This window comes from Balaenoptera acutorostrata, chromosome 18 (genome assembly GCF_949987535.1).
Source record: "Balaenoptera acutorostrata chromosome 18, mBalAcu1.1, whole genome shotgun sequence".
Taxonomy (NCBI): domain Eukaryota; kingdom Metazoa; phylum Chordata; class Mammalia; order Artiodactyla; family Balaenopteridae; genus Balaenoptera; species Balaenoptera acutorostrata.
Genome location: NC_080081.1, coordinates 9,620,845 through 9,641,925, shown reverse-complemented (window position 1 = coordinate 9,641,925; position 21,081 = coordinate 9,620,845). Strand labels below are relative to the sequence as shown.

Sequence of the window (21,081 nt, the reverse complement as noted above, 5' to 3'; positions counted from 1 at the left end):
GGTCATCTCTTTCTCCTACCCTAACCCTTATTCCCAGGCAACCAGTGATTTCCTTTATATCATCATAGACAAGCTTGCATTTTCTAGAATTTTATATACATGGAATCACAGAATATGTACACTTTTTCATCTAGCTTCATTTACTCAACGCAATTATCTTGAGACTCAAGTTGTTATGTATATCAATATCTCACACTTTTTTATTGCTAAATAGTAGTCATTACATGGATATACCACAATTTGTTAATCCAGTTACCTGTTGATGGAAATTTGGGGTGTTACCAAAGTGGGCTATTACAAATAAAGCCTTTGTATGTATAAGCGTACATAAGTCTAGGTATAAGTCTTTGTATGGACATAAGTTTTCATTTCTCTTGGTAAAGTCCCAGGAATAAATGAATGGGATATATGGTAAATGTCTGTTTAATTTTTAAGAAACTGCCCGACTGTTTTTCAAAGTAGTTATACCATTTTCCATTCCCATCTTATCTAAATAAGATATGAAAATATTCTGACGGTATTATGTTCCCACGCTGAGGAAACTTTCTAAATGTACACTTTGAATTCGCTGAATCTACTTTCCCACAGGGTTACATTTTTCAGTCTGGCTTGTCTTGAGTATTTGTCTTAAACATTTGCACAAAACAATTTTGAAGAAGCAGAGAATACAGAACATAGAGGGCACATGAATACTTTTTTAAAAATTGAGACACAGAGGTTTTTCTCATGAGAACTGCAGGAAAGTCCTTATGAATCACCTAGATAAAAGTGGGAAGCAGCAGCACAGCACAGAGAGATCAGCTCAGTGCTTTGTGATGACCTAGAGGGGTGGGATAGGGAGGATGGGAGGGAGGCTCAAGAGGGAGGGGATATGGGGACATATGTACGCATATGGCTGATTCACTTTGGTGTACAACAGAAACTAACACAGTATTGTGAAGCAATTATACTCCAATAAAGATCTATTTTTTTTAAAATGCAGTTAGTAGATAAACTTACCCTGGTTTCGTGTCATTTACTACACAGTGATAGGTAAATGTCCCAAACATCTGAACTCCTAAAATTCCATAAAGAAGTAGAAAGAAAAGGAGGAAAATGGAAACACTCCATATTTGTTCTCCTGATCGCCTAGGGGGAAAAAATAGGTAAAGTAGGTAAAACTTACCCCCCAAAATCATAAACCTATCCCCTTAACTTACGTAAAAGCAGTGCTTACTTTAAAATATTTGTAATTCTGGTCCTTGGTAGTTCAAATCGAAAATAAATCCGGAATGCCCGGATCATAATTAGTGGCCGTGGGATCCGTAACATGCCCCAAGGGGACATCTGATCAACTATATCAGCGATTTCAAATACCTGCAAATTCAGAGGTGAACAAACAATTCAGACTTTCGCTTAGCAATGCTTGTGGTCAGGACTATACAGACAGCATCAGAGGTTCATCCTGGGCCCTGCATTATCTTCCACCGAAATCAACTTTCTTTGGAGTACATTTTGAAGCTATAGCTTTTTTAAGAGAAACAAATACATAAACTAATGAAAGTGTCATTAATCTTGTTCATTCCCTGTATAATCCATCAAGGCACAGTTTTTACTACAAAAATAAGTGCCAACGTAGAATACAGAATAAGTATGCTAAGCCTTAATCACTAATAATGGTCTTTGGTGGAACTTTTTGAGTATCTAGAACACAAAGTAACCGCGAAAGGGTTAAAAATACTATGAAAAAGATGAAAAAGAATTCCATTTACCAGTAGAGGCAAGATGATAATTAGGAAATGTTTGTCAATCATACAATAGTTATTAAATGTAAAAGAACACATTTAATATGCAGGATGAAATTAATTATTGGAGAGGTGAGCTTTATAAAAATAAGGACAGCTTATCAATAAGCACCATGATGACTTTGCAGGATGGACTATGAATTTATTTTACTCTGGTTTTTTTTAAATGAAGAATACAGTAACTTCAGTTGAATTAAATGCAAAATCAAGCCTGAATGAATGCATGGGAATGAATTCTACTGGTTTTCAATAAAATCCGTCCTTCAGGCCTTTTTAATCTATGTTCCCCATTTCTCATAGTAAGGCATGTTCTATTAGCAATACAGCATTTTATGCTAACCAATATTTATCCCAATGTATTTATATTATTTTAGCTATTTTTAGTGAGAATTCAGTCACCTAAAAGACTGGAATTTTAATTTTTAAATTCAAATTTTTATTCTACAAATACAGAAACCTCACTCCATGTTCTTTCCTTTATTTCAATGAATATATTTCTAACATCTGCTTAATAAGAAATAATCTCATATGGTACTAATTTTTATTTCTGATTGAGAAATAATTCAAAAATGTGACTGACAATGATTTAAATGTTTTTAAAACCAATAAACATTTAAAAAATAATGTTTTAGGAAATTACACAATCACATTTTATATATACTCTTTAATATATATCTATTTAGATTTTCAATGTAAAATAATGCCCATTTTGGAAAATACCCCCTTGAAATTTAAAAGTGTTTAATTACCTGTAACACCAATGAAACCCAAAGGCAAAAGACCATAAATCCATCAAAAACACACCAGCGATCTTTCACATAGGAGCTATCCCCCTAAAAATAAATTTTACATGGTGTTATCAGACAAAATGAATAATTTCAAAAAACATCTGTGGAGGGAATAATCAAGTGTTAATTCAGCATAAGCTATCTACAATTTTTGTATCATAATTGAGCAGACTTTCAAAAGGAACACTTTTAGCATTTTAAATGGTATTATATATGAGGAAAATAATTTATAAAACACTCCATAACTGCATAACTTTGTATGTAAAATTTTAAATTCATGCAAAGGTAAAAGATCACTATTTTTTCTCTTAGCCACACAGAGTCTACCACATAAGGAACCAGAGGCCATCCTACTTAATAGGCTGCTTAGGTCCTAAAACCAACTCTTCCTATAAGAACCAAGGTTAGTCCTTCACTGACCATTGAGCACACAGTGGTCAGTGAAGGATTTTAAATCTCTGGGAACAACCATCATTAGTGGGAAATTAACCAGGAATTCATGTTGAATTGAATTAAAAGTGAAGATGAAGAAACTTGCTTTCATTTCGAAAATAAACATACATCGACTTAATTGGGATTTTAAATGTAAAAGAAAGATAAGGAAGACATACTACTTTCATTTTTTACTTGTGAGTCTACTCTGACATTAGAATGCATTATTTTATAAAATTTTTTTAAATGTTAATTTTTAAAAAATGTAAATATACAGTACATTATGTTAAGTGTTACACAGAAAAATTATATATTTTCAAATTGACTTTTATTAAACAAATGTGTTCTTTACTTGTATGTTGAGTAAAAAGTAAGAGAAAAATATCACTTGATCTTTATTTGAAGAACTAGGCATAATTGTGATTGTTTAAAAATGTAAAAAATTCCAAAAATGAAAACTGAAATTTTATGGGGCTCAGCAGAGAACTATTTTAAAATAGTAACCATTAAAAGTAAATATTAGGCAAGAAAGAGAATAATTACAGATCATTGGGTACACAGGCACCCAAATAGAATGAGCTTATAGAATATTTTTTCCCAAACAGTATTACTATTTTATTCCAATTTTGCATTAAAAAATGTTGCATGTAGTATTACTACAATTAACCTCTATTGTTGCTCATAATTTGCTTTAGTAACAAATTATGTTCAATTAGATACAGGGTAAGAGCTTCTCATTATATTGAGGTTTATTTAAAATATAAAAAGTGAGGATAAATAGTGGCATTTCCCTGGGAGGGGAACAGAGTGGCAAGAGCCAAAGGCAGAAGATAGACATAATTTTCACAGAATATCCATACATGTGTCTTTTGACTAATGGTCATGTGTTATATTTTTTTAAATAGATTTTCAATATTAAATTTTTTAAAAGTTGAAAATTTTAGCTTTAACAAAAATCACTTTGTCAGTTGGTGCAAATAAAGTCAAATTTGAAAAATTTGGGCCTCACAAATTCACAACGTAAAGTTATCAGTAACAGAGTTGGCTGAATTTTTGTTTTTTATTTACTACATAAATTTGTCTGCTAAAGAAATTGATGTTGCAAAGCTGACCTGGAGTATAGTTTGAACTACATAAAAGGATTATTTTAAATCATTTAGGGTCCCAAATAAAACAAAAGCATAAAAACACATTTGAATTTCAAATGACCTCATATTATGAAAACTGGCTTAGCAAAATCTACTACTGTATAATGTAGAAAACTATTTCTGAATTACAAAGTCATTTGAGTTGCATTACTTGGAATGTTTTCTGCTTTAGACGTTCCAGAAATTCACAGTGGCATCTGGCTGTCCCCAGAAAGAACCACCACATACTAGATGGCACGTAATGGTCAACTAAAACTGGCTTCTTTTTACTCGTCTGGTATAATACATGAAATAATCCGCTGAGCAGAAGTTTTATACATTATGTTTTGGTTCCTGTTTCCAGGGGTCGTCCATTATTTATAAAAACCTTTAACAAGCTGTGTTATAGTGACCTGGGATACAAAGGCCAATAACACTCAGATTTTTCCCATCTTTTCTTTTAACCTTTTGCCCTTTAGCATCCATTGTTCTTCATGCTGTTCCATCTTCCTGAAAAATTCTCCACAGTCTGTGCCAACTTTTCCCTCCAGACTTTGGTCTGACCACAGCCTACTCTGATCAGCACTTTTGCTCACACATCATGCTACCACCAGCAACTCAGCTCATGTAAATAAATAAGGTTCATACTGTGTAACCTACGGAAGAGTCCTTTGTAATCCCCATCCAGTCGTTTAATGAGTTTATATTTTAGTCCCTGCAGTTTGGGCCTCCTACTTAAATCCTCTCTAAACGTATTCTCTGGTGTTGCATTTAAGAAAAGGTCTATTCCCCACTGTAAATGTTTGAGTTTGTTCTGAAGATTAGTAGCATCTTGAAACTTACTAGACTATTTTGGATGGCACTCCCACCACCTAGCACCATGTACGACATACAGCAGATATTAAATGATCGATGAGATAAGCACAGGAACCATGTCTTAGAGCCTCTGTAGATTACAATGCAGACAGTAAGAAGTCAGTGCATATGCTTCATGAATGCATCCATGCATCTATCCATTCACTGAAGCTACTAAAATTGTTCCTTTAAAGAAATGATTCTTTGTGGCAAAGAGAGAAAGATGGAGTACCTTTCAAGGCAATACCTTAAGAGTTAAGACTCTTTTCCTTCATAATCATGAAAGATCACAGTTGAAATGATGAGATAACGTTTGGATATTTCTTGGATTAGTGTAGTTTGAATCAGCAAAGACTATGTGTCATGCATATAGGTCAAGGTTTATATAATTTTTGCATTTTAATGAAATTGTAGATATCATTGAATTATAAATATGAATTGAAATTGATATCATATCAATCATTATTGATAATCACCAAGGCTCCGTAAGTATAAAATACCTTTTAATAAACAGAATAGGGACTTTGAAACCTGGCACTTTGAAATATAATTGAAGCCAAGTGGGACCCTGCCCTGTCCCCCACCTCTTGTTTGTAGAAAAGCTCTAGCCTCCTAGGCCTTCCCAGAGTTCCAAAGAGCAAGTTTAATCAGAGAAGTGAGAAAATACAGAAACAAAGGCAAACAAGACAAAATAATAGTTTAGCCATAAAACAAAGTCAAAGACTTTTAAATCCTCTTCTAGGCCTATAGATACTATTCTGAGCCCATATCCTTGAGGTGTTTTGCCGATACTAAAACCTCCATCAGGTGGAAGGAGTTAACTGCATGCTGACCACCAGCACCTAGACCCCAGACTGGTTGGAACCAGAAGGCAGTCACCTCACCACCAGCTCCATGAGCTGATCATGCACTCGTTGACCCTCACCCTCACCTTGGCTTTAAAACTCCTTCCCTGAAAGCCTTCAGGGAATTTGGGTCCTTGAGCGCTAGCCACCTATTCCCCTTGCTTGGTCTTGCAATAAACACTGCACTTTCCTTCAGCACAACACAGTGTCAGCAGATTGGCTTTACTGCGTGAGGGTGAGGGGACCCTAGTTTGGTTCGGTAACATAATCTCATATTGCATTTTGTGTCTAACATATGCATCAAGTTGCCTCTTTTTCAATATGTATTTTCAAAGACTCTTCACCATAACTGGTTAAATGGTGCTATGATTCAATTTGTCAGTACGTCCAGATCCTTTTAAAATCCTACTGTATTAATGTTCAAGTTACAATATTTGTAAATAATAAATTGTCCCTTTCCCCTGCTTCCAAAATATGTAACCAGAACCTAACACACACGAAGGCCCAGTGGTATCTGAGAAATTTTAATGCCTCCAATATGAAAGAAAGGTTTTAACTTGTTTGTTGCATCAACAAGAAAGGGAGAGCAGAGAGTACTTGAGTTATGGGCAGAAATCAGCAGGCTGGTGCCTGAGGAGATGAGTTATTCAAGAGCTGTCCGTCAATTTCTATAAAGATAAACACTTGGAGGCTGCCAATCAATTATACAGTATAAGAGAGGACCTTAAATTGCCATGCAAGGATTTAACAAGCAGAGAAACCAAACACATTTACCTGAAGACATTTATAGGGATATAGTTTGCAGTTATAAAACAATATGCACGAGTGTAGTTTCATAAGCACATGATTTATTGTTCCGAGTTCCCAGGGCCCATCTGTCACTGTGTCTTAGCATTATTATTTATTACTTCAACAGCACTCAGAGGATGCATGCTACTTTTAGCCAGGTCTATTGCCAGATGCAAAATAGACAACTGAGAATTGTCTGAGGAATTCACAGTCTGCAGTACATGGAACGCTTTGCAGCAACACAAACATGTATCACCCAAATGCTTTATTTTTGCCTGTAGGGATTTGGTGAGCTAGAATGCTTCCTGGAACAAGAATTAGTGGGGGAGGCAATTAGAAACAAATTATTGGGCAGCGGGAATTAATTGGCAGATGTAGTCAAGTTTGGGGAACGTTATAAAAGATGTGAAATCCTTTAAATACATAAACTCCTCTAATGAAAATTCTGAAGGACATTTTCTGCCGGAAGGACTTTATGCTTCAATTTCTCTCTCCTGTCGTGCGTGGGGCATGTGACCTCCACAGTGAGCTTCTCAAATACAAATCAGAGGGTGTCACTCTCAGATTCGAATGCCCCACGCATCTTAACTGACCACAGGAGGAAGCCTGAGCTCCTCGCAGGGCTGCAAGGCCCTCCATGGTGCAGCCGGGCTGCGTTCACAGGGTCCTTTCCAGCTGCTCCCTGAGCTTCCCATCTGCTACTTCTGACTACGCAGAGTGCCCCAAGGCTCCAGGGTGTTCCAAGCCCGTGTGTCTCAAAGCACTACTTTTCTCTCTCTGTGAAACCCTTTACTTCCCTCCGCCAATACCCCCGCCATAGACTACACCTCCTCACACTTCAAGACATCACTTCACCTTGCTCTTTCTTCAAGACTTCTCTGACATCTTCAAGCAGACTTTTTTCACTATTTTTTGTGCCCCCTTCCCCTGTACCTGCTTCAGACCATTATTACAGCATTTTCACAAAATACTGAAGGTCTATCTCTCACTATCTGAATTCTCACTATACAAATCTTTGCTATTTACATTTGCTAAAATACTTGCCCCCAAATCACTATGTAATTAGAAGAACCACTGTAGCGAATGTGTACACGTGCCAGTGGAAACACTGAAGTTGTCCGTGAATCCTGCAAGGAGGTATGATGTGCGTGTAGTGCTGCTGCTCTTGGGGGCTAAATCTTGTGCTGGCAACGTTTATCTAAATACTTAACAACCGATAAGCGTTAAGTGTATCACTACCTCCTCTTCCCTCTCTTCCCATTAGCCTTTCCGGGGACGTGGACTTGAGTCTACCAACCCAAATAAAGTATATGTGTGCACCGTGTTCTATTTTAAGCATCAGGTTACACTTTTCTTAATAAGTTTTCAGATTGTTTGGCAAAGAGCTGTACAAATATTTTAGCTGGAAATCAGTGCATAATAAACATATACTGTTAGTAAATTAAACAAACTAAATAGTGGATAATTCCATAAGAAAATTTACTTCATCAAACAGACCCCCAAGAGACCAAGCAAGTCTAAACAGACCAATTTCCCTAGGAGAAACAGAAAGAAGAGGGAGTCCTATCAAAAAAGCACTAGAATCAGATGGTTTCACAGGGGATTTCTAACAAACTTTCCAAGTTAAAATAATTTCAAGATTACTCAGATTATTTTAGAGCATAGAAGTGCACACACACACACACACACACACACACAGAGAAAATCTAACATCAAAACCTGACAAAGATTAGACAAAATTTAAACAAGGAAAATAATAACAAATATAATGAAATAACCGATTAAAACAGAACAAAACTGTGTCATGACCCAGCTGAGTTTTTTCTGGGAATGTAAGGATAGTTCAATTATTAGGAAATCCACGCTATTACAAGAGCTAAGGAGAAAAATCATCATTCAACAAAATTTAAAAGCTATTCAAGGTACAACTCTCGAAAGCTGGAATTGATGTTTATTCCCTTAACTTGATAAAATATTCATACTTCAAACGCAAATCCTTCAGATTACGTAATTAGGAAACATTAGAGGTGTTCTAAATAAAGCCAGGAGCTAAGCAGAGATGCGCACTGTCTCTAAAACTATTTAAAATTTTGTAGGTATTATTAGCTGGCCCAATTAAATAAGTGGCAGCAATTAGAGGCATAAGAATTGGAAAGAAAAAGGCAAACCTGTCTTTATTTGTATAGGATATGGTGATATGGAAATAACAAAAGAATGAATGGAAAAACTACTATAAACAATACACGAATTTAGTTAATTTAGTAAAGTGGCAGGATATAATATTAACATACAGAAATCAACAGCCTTCATTTAAAAGAACAACAGTAAGTAAGAATACATAATAAAAGATAAGACCCCACACCAAGAGCAAAAAAAAAAAAAAGCAGAGCATAAATATAACAAAAAACATGCAAAATCTACGTGAGGAAAACTATAAAACAGTCCTTTAAGGTGTGGGAGCAGACTTGATAGAATGGAAAGATTGCCCATGATCTGGGACGGGAAGAAGTGTGTGTGGTACCAGTAACCACAGGCAGAGCCAAAGACAATGACAAATGGGGAAAAATAACTGCAACTTACATCATAAAGGGCTAATATTCCTAACACACAGAAAGTGCCCAAAACTTGAGTGAAAAATAATGACAACTTGAAAATGGCTTTTATATACATAGAATCAGGTTCAACCTCACTCGTCAAATGGAAATGCAAATTAAAACCACACTGAGTTACCATTTGCCACCTAACAGATTGGCAAATATCCAAAAGTTTGACAACCTGTTTTGTGGTGACCACGTGGTGAAAGAGACACCTGTGTGCATCACTGGTCAACAGTCAAAAAGGTTCAGGGAATATGGAGTAAACAGAAACTATTAAATAGAGCCACCAGGAAGCAATTAACCAAACCTAGACTGTAGAACATTCTGCAAGACAAAAGACTCACTTTCCCAATGGATCAATGACATGGAAAATTTTTTTGCGGGGCATGTGGAGCTGAGACCTAAAGGATTTAAAGAGACTTAAATGAGATTTTAAAATATAACAAATACACTTTGTGCAGCTTCTTTGAGTCCTGATTCAAAGAAGCTAACTGTAAAAGAAAATATTTTAGACACCTGGGGAATTATGAATATGGATGGGGTATTAGCCTACATTAAGGAATTACTGATAATTGTGCTAGATGCAATATGTAAAAAAAAAGATTTTGTCAGTCAGCGATGAATAAGAAGTTGTTTCTGAAATAATCTGATTTCTCAGATTTGCTTTAAAATGAAATAGAACTGGGCAAATACCGTAACTGTTGATGCTGAGTTACAGGGATTCATTACAACTATAATCTCTACTTTCATGTAAATTTTTAAAGTTCCATAATAAAAAGTTTTTAAAAAGTTAAAAGTGAAAAAAGTAGTGCATTGACTGTGAACCCCCTCTTTTAAAGACAGCACACAATGAATTATAGTAAAGAGAAGCAAAAAAATTGACCCAATAACTATATCTTAAGCATCATCTTGTTAAAGTCTTGAAACCCTTCTACAAAATAAGGCCCTTCTTCATCAAAATTAACTCACTTGAGATGCTGACACAGCCAGTAAAAGAAAAGGCTAGGATGTGAAGGTTAGGGTTACAGAAGAAAGGGATATCCCGGGACAGAAATTTTCTTCCTTTTCTTTTTCTTTCTTTTCCTTTTTCTTTTATTTATTTATTTATTGTCTCCCAAAGGTGCCAATTTCACGTTACACATTCCTTATGTTACAGTCCTGGAATTCCTTTCCACTTCAAGCCCTTTCTTTTTACCTCTTAATATCTTCAGAATGCCTCAGGCGAATGAGATCCTGCTGATTACCATAGCACTGCAAACTTATCACGTGACGTTTATTCTGCGTTCCATGAATCAACAGGTGCCTCCTCGGGCTAGGTGGCGTGCTCACCCCGTAGGTGGCATGAAAGACCCTCCTCTGGCCTTCACGAAGTCAGCAGTGGGGCCATCTGGCTCCTTCTCAGATATTCCAAGACTTTGTGCCTTACACAATTGACTTCACTTTTGAATTATTCTTAATGTATTATATTTTCACCAACATCTGGAGTTATACCCTTTTTATTTATTTATTTATTTATTTTTAAGGATTTTCTTATTTATTTATTTATTTATTTATCTATTTTTGGCTGTGTTGGGTCTTCGGTTCGTGCGAGGGCTTTCTCCAGTTGCGGCAAGCGGGGGCCACTCTTCATCGCGGTGCGGGGACCGCTCTTCATCGCGGTGCACGGGCCTCTCATTATCGCGGCCTCTCTTGTTGCGGAGCACAGGCTCCAGACGCGCAGGCTCAGCAATTGTGGCTCACGGGCCCAGCTGCCCCGCGGCACGTGGGATCCTCCCAGACCAGGGCTCGAACCCGTGTCCCCCGCACTAGCAGGCAGACTCTCAACCACTGCGCCACCAGGGAAGCCCATACCCTTTTTAAAAGGACTTCAATATCGAAAAAATAAACAGACGTTTTTGTCTGACTGAAATTAATGTGAAAGCATTAAACTGATTTAGATTTTCAATGCACTTTGGTTTATAGCTTAAATAACATGGAAACACTCACCTTGACAATCCCCCGGATGTGCATTTTGGCTATCATCTCCGCCGTGTAGAGGAACATCAACAGAATGTCCAGGGTGAAGGTCACGTACTGCAGAGGAGGGTAGTGTTCGAAGGTCATGGGCGTGTTCATGCAGACAGAAATGACGCTGATGATGGCACAGACGCGCAGCAGAGAATGAACCCACTGCAGAGACGGTCCAGAGTTACTACCCTGATGCCACGAAATATCCTAAACTTGTGTTATGAACCATGCTATTTGGAAAACGTTAATAGCGAGATGGAAACATTTCACCAGTAGGGAGAAAAGGAAGAAGGAAACTAACACGTTAAACACTTGTAACGTGCTAAATATTTTCACGTATTTTACATTGCTTAATTCTCAAAGCAGCCTTATTTCCACATGAAAACACTAAGGAAGGTTAAGGGGCTTGTCTGTGGTCCTGCATTAATAAAAGCCAAAGCTTCGATGTGAACCAGGTCAGGCTACCCCAATGGCTCTGATACTTACCAGGGCATAAGGCCATAATATAGGGAGATTCTGATTCCATCAAAATATATATCGATAGAAAAGTGACATGCTATTACTTTCATACTTTTTTAGGTACTATGAGCACCTAGAAACGGGGACCATATTTATTGTAACTTCCCTGGAATCTAGCACAGTGGCCAATCCTAGTAGACCTCAAATGCTTCTTAAAATAAATTGATACATATTCCATAAGAAGGGTTTTCTTTCTATTGTATCTTATATGTAACATCCTTGTATAAAAATATGTTTTAAAATCTGCTCTCATCCTATATTTTCAAAGCTTAATAATAAATGGACTTTCCTCTTTACTTTGGAGAACATGTTTTATAAAAATTTAGCCCAGATAGCTCTCCTAAAATGCCAAAAAATAAGTCTGTGTGCAATTCTGGCAGTGCATGTGCTGTTTGAAGACTTTCCTTAACCCCAACCTAAAGAAGTAGGAATTAAAAAGATAAATGTGTGTGTATACATGCGTAGGACATAAAATTACTCACGTGTAACATCTTATTATGAAAACTAATACCTAGGAGAAAAAATATTAACGCATCTGCATGCTAAACCTACACAATTAATATTACTAGCTAATCAGTTAGTACACAATTCCTAAAGGTAATTTCAATGTGTTATTTATTGATTGTCCTGTATATATATATGCAGTCACATTAATCCTTTAATATACTCCCCCTGAAAGAAGATGTTTTAGTTTCATAGTAGATGGTTCTGCAGCTACACAAGCTAGCAAGCACCCACAATGAGAAACAGAAAAATTGTCAGAACTTTGAGGAGACTCAGACCCCTGTAGGCTGGTGAGTGGGTTATAATACTAATCTGACAGTGGTAAGATTTGCATGAAGACATAATGCTGCTAATTCCATACCATATAAGTCACTGATGATTAACTTTAAAAGTTGATGTACTTTTCATGGCAATTAGGAAGCGCTTCAATAAACATCAGTGTGTAAATTTAGCCCCATCTGGGCCTCCAACACAAAGGATCTAATTACAAAAGAGTTTCAAAAGATGGGTTCTCCCACAACAAAACTGTCGTGAATTTAAAGAATGAATTCTCATTAAGCATTAATCATTCTAGTTAGTGTTTACACGCCTACATCTATAAAACTACCTTCTTCAGAAGTTCTCAGAAAGCTCTGTATGTGGTGGATACTAAGAAAAAGTTAGCGACTGCTTTATTGTCTATTCCGTTCAAACTCTCTAAACATGAATGGAAGACCCACTATGTGTCAGAACTTATGCTGGGCTCTGAGGACACACAAATGGAAACAACACAGTTTTGACTCATCATTACTTTCAGTCTGATACGCATAACATAGATATTTATATACAATATCATTTCTACTTACATATAAAGTAGGATAAGTGGAAAAAGAAGAGGTTCATTCCATCTGTGGTGGGGAAGGGTCAAAGGAGGAAACTCAGAGTGGATGGGGGCAGGGGTCACATCTGAGCCAGGCTTCATGGGTGAGGGGGATGTGACTCATTTGAGCTGCTGGGAAAGGGTCTCCGGGCAAAGGAAACAATGTGAACTGGCCGAACATCTCGGAGGAGCAGGAAGCCACCGACAAGGGAACAGAGTGTAGATGCAGGAAAGGGCAGTTGCTGAGCAAGTTAGAACCACAATATAAAGAGCTTTGCATGTGATACTAACGCATTTTGATTTGCACTGTAGGTAACAGGGATGTTTCAATGATCGTAAAGCAGAAGGGTGACGTAAACAGACACGGAAATGTGGAAAGAAATGTGAGCAGGCGAGAAGCAGTCTTGAGGACAGATTAGACGGGAAAGGACAGGGGGACCAAGGCCGATCATCTTTATCATGGTCAAGGTCAAGGGGAAGGCAAGCACTGCGAGAGTAGCGGTTCATTTCCTGACTTCAGCCCCTGCTGCTGGTTTGATAAAGGAGTCTATACCGCTCAGGATCCTAGAGCTGAGCTTCCCAGCCCTGTGACTCTGCCTTCCGCCCCAGCTCTGGCTGCTACACTGTCTCGTGTACAATGACACTTGGTGTAGTCAGGCTTCCCCTCAAGTTCCCATCAGCTTAATTAGGCAGAGAAGGTGACAAAGTTCTTCAGAGACACTATCCACTATCTCATTAACCTTTCCGTGCAACTCAGAAGGAGACCTTTAATTCCAAACTTCTGATTATCTCCTCAGACTCCGGCATCGGGATTGTTCTCAACCTCCAGACTCCGAGACTCATCCACGTTCTATGCAGTTCAGACATTTCAAAGCCAAAGCTACATGAGTTTTGAATTAAATGAATCCAATTTCCTTTATGTCAGCGTGGGCCTCTCCACACTTCCAAAAAGAAACTTACTGGCTTGTTAATCCAGAGTATGTCTGCGTTGTCCGACAGAGATTCATCAGGACCAAAGTCAGTGACCGGCTGGGCCTCCACCCTGGAGCTCTGCTTCCTTTTGAGCATGCTGAAGTTAGCTCTGGGGAGCAAGTTCAAAACCACAGTCTGGAAGCGGAAATGGAGAGGGTGTTAGTGCCCTAAACCATCCTTACCCTAATCACAAAAACAGAGTCTCCCATGCATGCCTAGGCATTTGTTAATTACACCCATGTTCTATTATACTGTATATAATCAATACATGCAGCTAGGAATTTTTAAAGGATGAGATAAAAGTTAATAAAAAAAACTTGAATTTTTTTTCTCTCAACCCAACAGATCGTCTTGTGCACATCATAAAACATTCTGTGTGCTACTTTAGAGACCACTGGGGTCTGGATTAACTGGGGTAAAATAGCTTTGCCTCTTAGGGTTCACATATGAATAGGAAATTTTTTGAGGTTTATGTTCATATACCTAGAGCTGTCTCCACGTAAAGGTGGTCAGTGCCAGAACACAGCTGACCAGTTCAGATAAACTACTCAGATCATTCTCAGAATTTTCCCCTGGGGTTAATTTAATGTGACACTCACAGACATTTATTTCCAACAATAGGATAGACCCAAGTTGACCTCCCAATTTTGTCCTTGCCATAGTGGATGGGAGCCAGAGAGAATGGGGCAGAATCTACTCTAAATCAAGCGTTTTCTTCTTTTATGAATTTTGTAACTATAACAATTCTTCTACCAACTCTGAAGTAAACCCAAAGCATACTGAAGAGGGGTATGATGAAATGCCTGCTTTCCACTTAGATTTCCACAATTCTGAGTCATCCCCATCTTGCTATACATGTCACCTCCCTTTAGCCATCGCTACCACCAGCCACAATCCAGCAGCTACACGTTGGGCCCTCAGGACACAAGTAGCAAATGTAAGTGCAAAAATGTGGGAGGAGATACTGTAAAGGTAGGCGGTGCCTGATCACCCCTGCACCCACAGAGACTTCTCCTTTGATTAACACCTGCACTGAATCTTTTGGTTTTTTTAAATATTTATTTATTTATTTATTTGGTTGTGCCAGATCTTAGTTGCAGCTCACGGGCTCCTTAGCTGTGGCATATGAACTCTTAGTTGCGGCATGCATGTGGGATCTAGTCACCTGACCAGGGATCAAATCCAGGCCCCCTGCATTGGGAGCTCGGAGTCTTAACCACTGCGCCACCAGGGAAGTCCCTGGCTTGAGTCTTAAAGGAAGGAGAGGAGCTAACATTTTCTGGATATGAACTATGTTTTGGGCACTTAGCAATGATATTTAATTTTTACAACTGGTGGAAGAAAGGAAGCATCTTGTCTTTTTATGCAAGCATGAGGAAGTCCAGTCTCGAGGCAGCAACCAAGGTCACCAAAGCAAACTTGAGGTTTTAAAAGAAGCTCTGACTACAAAGTCTAAGGTGTTTGTAGTAGACCAAACTGGTGCTGAGGAATGATTAGGAGAATGTCTAAAGGCAGGTAAGGGAGGGTAAAGGTCCTCCAGGCAGCACACAGCCATGGCGACGCCGAGTCGGGAAAATGCAGTAGTTCCATCACCAGGAAGGTGCACTGGCTCTGCTCTCTGCTGCTTCTTGGGGCTGGAGAAAGAAACCTAACCAAGGACAGCGAGTGCCACTCAATCCTCGCGGGAGCAGGAGAAGAACGTGAATGTGTTTGCAGATTGTGTAAATGTGTGCAACATTCACTGGGAAAGAGAACACAGAAGCTCAGGACCAATCGCCTTTGATCCCATTCCCTGTGTTCGAGCGCCTACCTCTACGTCTGTTCTCCTTGATGCACCAAGGTAGGCGCATCTGCCTGGCCCTTTTATTCCCAGAAGAAATCAAGCTAATTGCCTTTAAGATGTGCTAGGTATTTCCAGGCTGCCTTGCCCTGAATATTGGATTTGAATATGGGTTTTGCAGGAGGCTGCACTAACTAATTTTATTTTACATAATTGGAGTTAGGGACTCTTGACATTGATATGTAAATATATGCAGGATATTCAAATTATGCTCGTTCTCGGATTTACTGTGGAGCGGGGGAACATCTGGTGGCCTCAATTTGGGATGCGTCTTGAATGACAGTCTCCTATGTACCCAAAAACTGGATACAGGATCTTTCAGAAATCCTTCAAGATTTCACACAACGCAAAACTGGATACAGGATCTTTCAGAAATCCTTCAAGATTTCACACAACTTCAAGATTTCACACAACGTGAAATCCTTCAAGATTTCACACAACGTGTGACCACTCCACGTATGTCCAAGGCCCCTTTCCCTTTATCCCCGTTACTAGAGCCCTTTCCAGGCCACGGGACCTCAGGTCTGATGGTCACAAACATCACCCCTTTTTTCTTCCAGCCACGCTGTGCAGCTTGCAAAGGAGGAAATAAAGAGAGGTTTTACAATGTAGTTCAAAGATGACACAAGAAAAATGTATAGGCCTAGCTACCAGCCATACTACCTTCCCACTGAGCCAGTGGCAGCTTACGGATGGCCATTTACTGCTCTGTGATCTGGCCATAAGTTAAGGTCTGAAACAATTTTGATGTATAAATGTGAAATCTTCACATATGAATTCCATGCATCCTTGTATTACTAATATTCCATCTGGAGCAAAACCGATTTTTGATTATGGATTTGTTATCTTAGAGACATAGACATCCAGAATTTATTTTTTTTAAAAATCTCCACGATGGCTATATTTGAGCCACCAAAACAGTGCAACTACAATGAATGACATTAGTTATCATCTACTTTCAAAACTGACCTAATACAAAAGTGTCACCAAATCAAACAGTGCCCAGGAAAACCTGGTTAGTCCACATATATATTAAAACTCAACAAATAGGTATTTATCAACAACTAGCTCCTGAATCACTGAAACTATAACTGATTTAATAATATTAAATAAGTTCAAGTTACAAACATATGAAGAATCCAACATTAATTTGAGGCAATTAATTGTAATAATTTTCCTTTATATACAGAAATATTGTCATACACATTCATTCATGTTGAATCAATATAACTGAGTACAGCAAACCTATTATTCCCCTGATAAAGACCAGGAGGAATATTTAAGTATCCTAGGTACGCTTATTATTTTGATGGGAAATTACTTCTGTGTATCTTGGCCTTATCACTATCGTGTACTTATAACACGATATTTTTTTTTCTCTGTTTACAAAAGTGTCCTCCATAAGGCAGTGCACTAAGTTTGACAAGCGGGGTTTCCAGTTGCTTTTTCACACTTATTAAAAGTAGCTGGTATTTAAATAGTTCAACAGTGGGTGGAGTCTGCACAGTTGTAATATGTTCATTGGTGAATCTTTTACTTGGAAACAGCTAGTGGCAACTCAGGGAGAAAAGACACTTTGGTTCATGGCTCTCTTTTAAATGGTTAAAATCCAGTTCTGTAGTCCGTGACAGCAATATTTTACTTCCTCAGGTCACCCCAGCTCTCTCTGGACCAAAAGAAAATATATTCATTTTTCTTTAGCTGTGAGGTACTTGCAACCCTGTGGGTCTTTTCTTCTCCTTGGAACTCTCTTGGGTTTGCATTCGTCTTCTGAATCTTCCATCTTCTACATTATGGTTTCTAGCATGTCCTTTACCTGCTGTCCCGTGTGCCTGTCCTCTGTACTTAACTCCTCAAATGAGCATCTGCTCCCACAGTTTCCATCACCGTCTGTCGATGGCCAGCAGCTTCTATTGCTGAGTCATGTACCTACGTGGCTTCTCCCTCAACTGTAGCCATGCCAACACCATCATCACTTGAAAATCAACAGGACAGGTGCTAGAGGTCCGACATACTTCTACTTCACCCCCTCCTCTCAATTCCCAGATCCTACTGCCCTGAACTTTCCCAGTCCCCACAGGCAGGTCCCCACACATGCACAGATTCCCTCGTCACAGATCCTCACTGGTGACTTCTTTCCTCCTTCCTCACTCCACGTATGTCCAAGGCCCCTTTCCCTTTATCCCCGTTACTAGAGCCCTTTCCAGGCCACGGGACCTCAGGTCTGATGGTCACAAACATCACCCCTTTTTTCTTCCAGCCACGCTGTGCAGCTTGCAAGATCTTAGTCCCCCAACCAGGGATCGAACCTGGTCCCGGCAGTGAAAGCACAGAATTGTAACCACTGGACCACCAGGGAATTCCTGACATCACCCTTTCTAATATGTCCTGTCTTTTATATTAGAATCAGCTTTCCAACACACTGAGATGGTCTTTCCTGTAACCCAGACAACCTCCCCTTATCCTGTTTCCCATTCGTTCATTCACACAGAAAATACTACGAATCCACTGTGGTACCAGGCACCGTGACATGTGATGGGAACAGCAAGGCATTCCTGGAGCTTATTTAACCTTATGTTTCAAGGACACTGAGAGCCAGGGATTTTCACTTGCGTTTCTTTCACACTCACACCCACACACTCCACTTGAGTTGGCCGAACACCCCGTTACCCGCCACCCTCCAACCTTTCTCAACTGCTTCAGCACCTTTTTCCAGCTGTGTCCCCTCTGTTGTCTGCTGCCGATCCCACATCGGTGCTTCCTATTCCCTACTTCAACTCACAAAGAGTTTTTGTCTCTACGTGTGATTTGTTTGTTACACCTGAAAGATTTGATGTTTGGGAATAAACGTGTAGACGAGAGAAACATACCACTCCAGCAGACTTACAGCATCTATTATATTCTAAAAAGCCCCCAAAGAAGACAGAAGTCACTGATTTATTTCTAGTCATTAGGTGTCATTACAACTGGTGACATATCGAAATCAACAACTCGTCTTCTGGTCATTTATGTGCACAAACTCTGGGGTCTTTACAAGTTCAAGTGGAATCATTTAGCTACTGTCCTATCCAAGATACACACACATTTAAGGGTGGGCTTTTATCTCATTGCCGCCACAATTTGGGAAGGAAATTAAGAAAAAAAAATGTTCAAAAATATCCCTCCAACTTCTCTCCCCAAGCTTTACTTCTTTGTCTTTGGCGGAGCGGCCTTCATTGCCAGCAGAGGTTTTTCATTCATTCATGCTTACATAAATGCATTCATTAAAAAAAAAAAAATCATCCAAACCATCGTGTTAGGTGATGTGATTCAGCACTAGCAAAACACACCTGGTCTCTTTCCTCCTGGAATTCCTGAATGCCCCATGTTCCTGACACAGCAGACATACTTAATTTAAAAGCAGAGGAGATAATTAAAGGTGAGCCTCTGACCACTCTGCTCTCATTCTACAACCTCCACCTGCTGGTTTTCTTATTCTTTCACTACCTCATCGCTAGCCCCACATCACCTCCGATTGAATAGTTGATCCCCAATATGCCTCTGAATCTGTGCTACCAGACATAACGAGATTCACAGACAAGCCAGGACAGCCGACCAACTGGTCCCTTCCTAGACCTCAGATACCTAAACCTTACATTAAACTGGAAGAAATTCATTTTATTTTAATTTTATTCTCATTACACAAAAATTTTGTGGTAGGAAAATTAGAAATATAAAAACGAAACGAGAGACAAAGCGAAAACCATCAGGAATTCTAGGCACTCAATTATTTTGGCAAAGTATCTGTTGAGTGCATACATTGTGCCAGCCACGAGGCAAAGTGCTGCAGCAGAGCTACAATCAAATACGCTCTCTCTCCTGCTGAAATTTCCTTTAGCTGGAGCGCTTACTCTCCAATGGGATACGGAGTATATCTTTTTTTAAAAATTTATTTGGCCACGCCGCACGTCATGCCTGCGGGATCTTAGTTCCCGGACCCAGGATTGAACCCGTGCCCCCTGCAGTGGAAGCGCAGTCTTAACCACTGGACCGCCAGGGAAGTCTGGAGTGTATCTCTTTTAGTATCTTCTTTTCCGTATACTGTATGTTTTCCACGCATATATTTATTTTTAAGTATTTGCGCTTAAGCGTTGTTTTGTAACCAGCTTTTTTTTTTCATCTAGCAGTATCCTGTGAAATCTTTCTCTGTCAATAAATAGGCAGGCACAGAAAACCCTAACTATTAATAAATACCACCTTCAAACATCTGCCCTTCCTTGTCTTTCTGGTCTCCTAAGCTCATTTACAACCTTACATGTGCAAGGCCTTGCTGGGCAAACAGATACAAGCACATCTTCTAGATTAAGCACCAATGTTGAATTTGTTGTTGAGAAAGGTATCACCACATATTTTGGGAGACAACTGAATTCGACGTTACCAATTTTTTTTTGATGTGGGCATTACAAACAATTCTTATTTCAATATTTCTATGTCTCCCTCTTTTTTTAAATGGCCACAGAACCCCAAACAACAAACCACCCTATATATCTCCATTGGAACAAGAAGAGTTTCCTGCCTTTCCCCATATGCCTGGTGTATGCATATTAAAAGCTTCCACTGTACTTCAGCGCATCATAATAACAATGTGAAGACCAAAGGGGATGCTTATTCCTCAAGCTGGAGCTGACAAATGTCATTGGTTCTTAAAGTTAGACTGTCTGTTTTTGTCTGGCCAAATTTTCTTCCTGACAGAGGACATGTCCATTCAGAACAAATGAACACACAATCATAACATTTTATGCCGTGGTTTTAAATTAGGAGGAAAACCCCACTATTTCTGTCTTGTTTTATGTTACCCCAAATCCTTCTGCCCTGCCTCACACTTAACCTAGCACTGGCCCTTCCTCCAACTCCCGGGTACCCTGGGGCCTCAGAGCCTGGGGTGACTGCACCTCTCTCTGCCCAGCTGAGTGTCCTGTCTCCCCATCTCGAGGGTCTGAAACTTGTCCTCTAGTTCTTCAAGCCCAGATCAACTCAGTGCTCGGCTCTGGGCACCGAGGGCGGGTGTTCCGTGCTGCCTGGGCACCCTGCACCTCCCTCCACGAGCCCGCCTCATACAGCCTTGACAGCCTGGCACGTGGTGCTTTCCCACGCTGGACCCCAGCGACCCCGGGGTTTCCTGTT

General features: G+C 39.3%; 1 protein-coding gene across 1 annotated transcript in view; it reads right to left on the bottom strand.

Moving 5' to 3' along the window:
- NALCN (sodium leak channel, non-selective) overlaps positions 1 to 21,081 on the bottom strand; it is a 283,440-nt gene that overhangs the window by 252,025 nt on the left and 10,334 nt on the right. The window contains 5 exon segments of the mRNA XM_057532605.1: positions 1,000 to 1,128; positions 1,217 to 1,356; positions 2,534 to 2,617; positions 11,204 to 11,386; positions 14,067 to 14,213. Of these exon segments, the coding sequence (XP_057388588.1) occupies positions 1,000 to 1,128; positions 1,217 to 1,356; positions 2,534 to 2,617; positions 11,204 to 11,386; positions 14,067 to 14,174 (644 nt within the window). The 5' untranslated portion in view covers positions 14,175 to 14,213.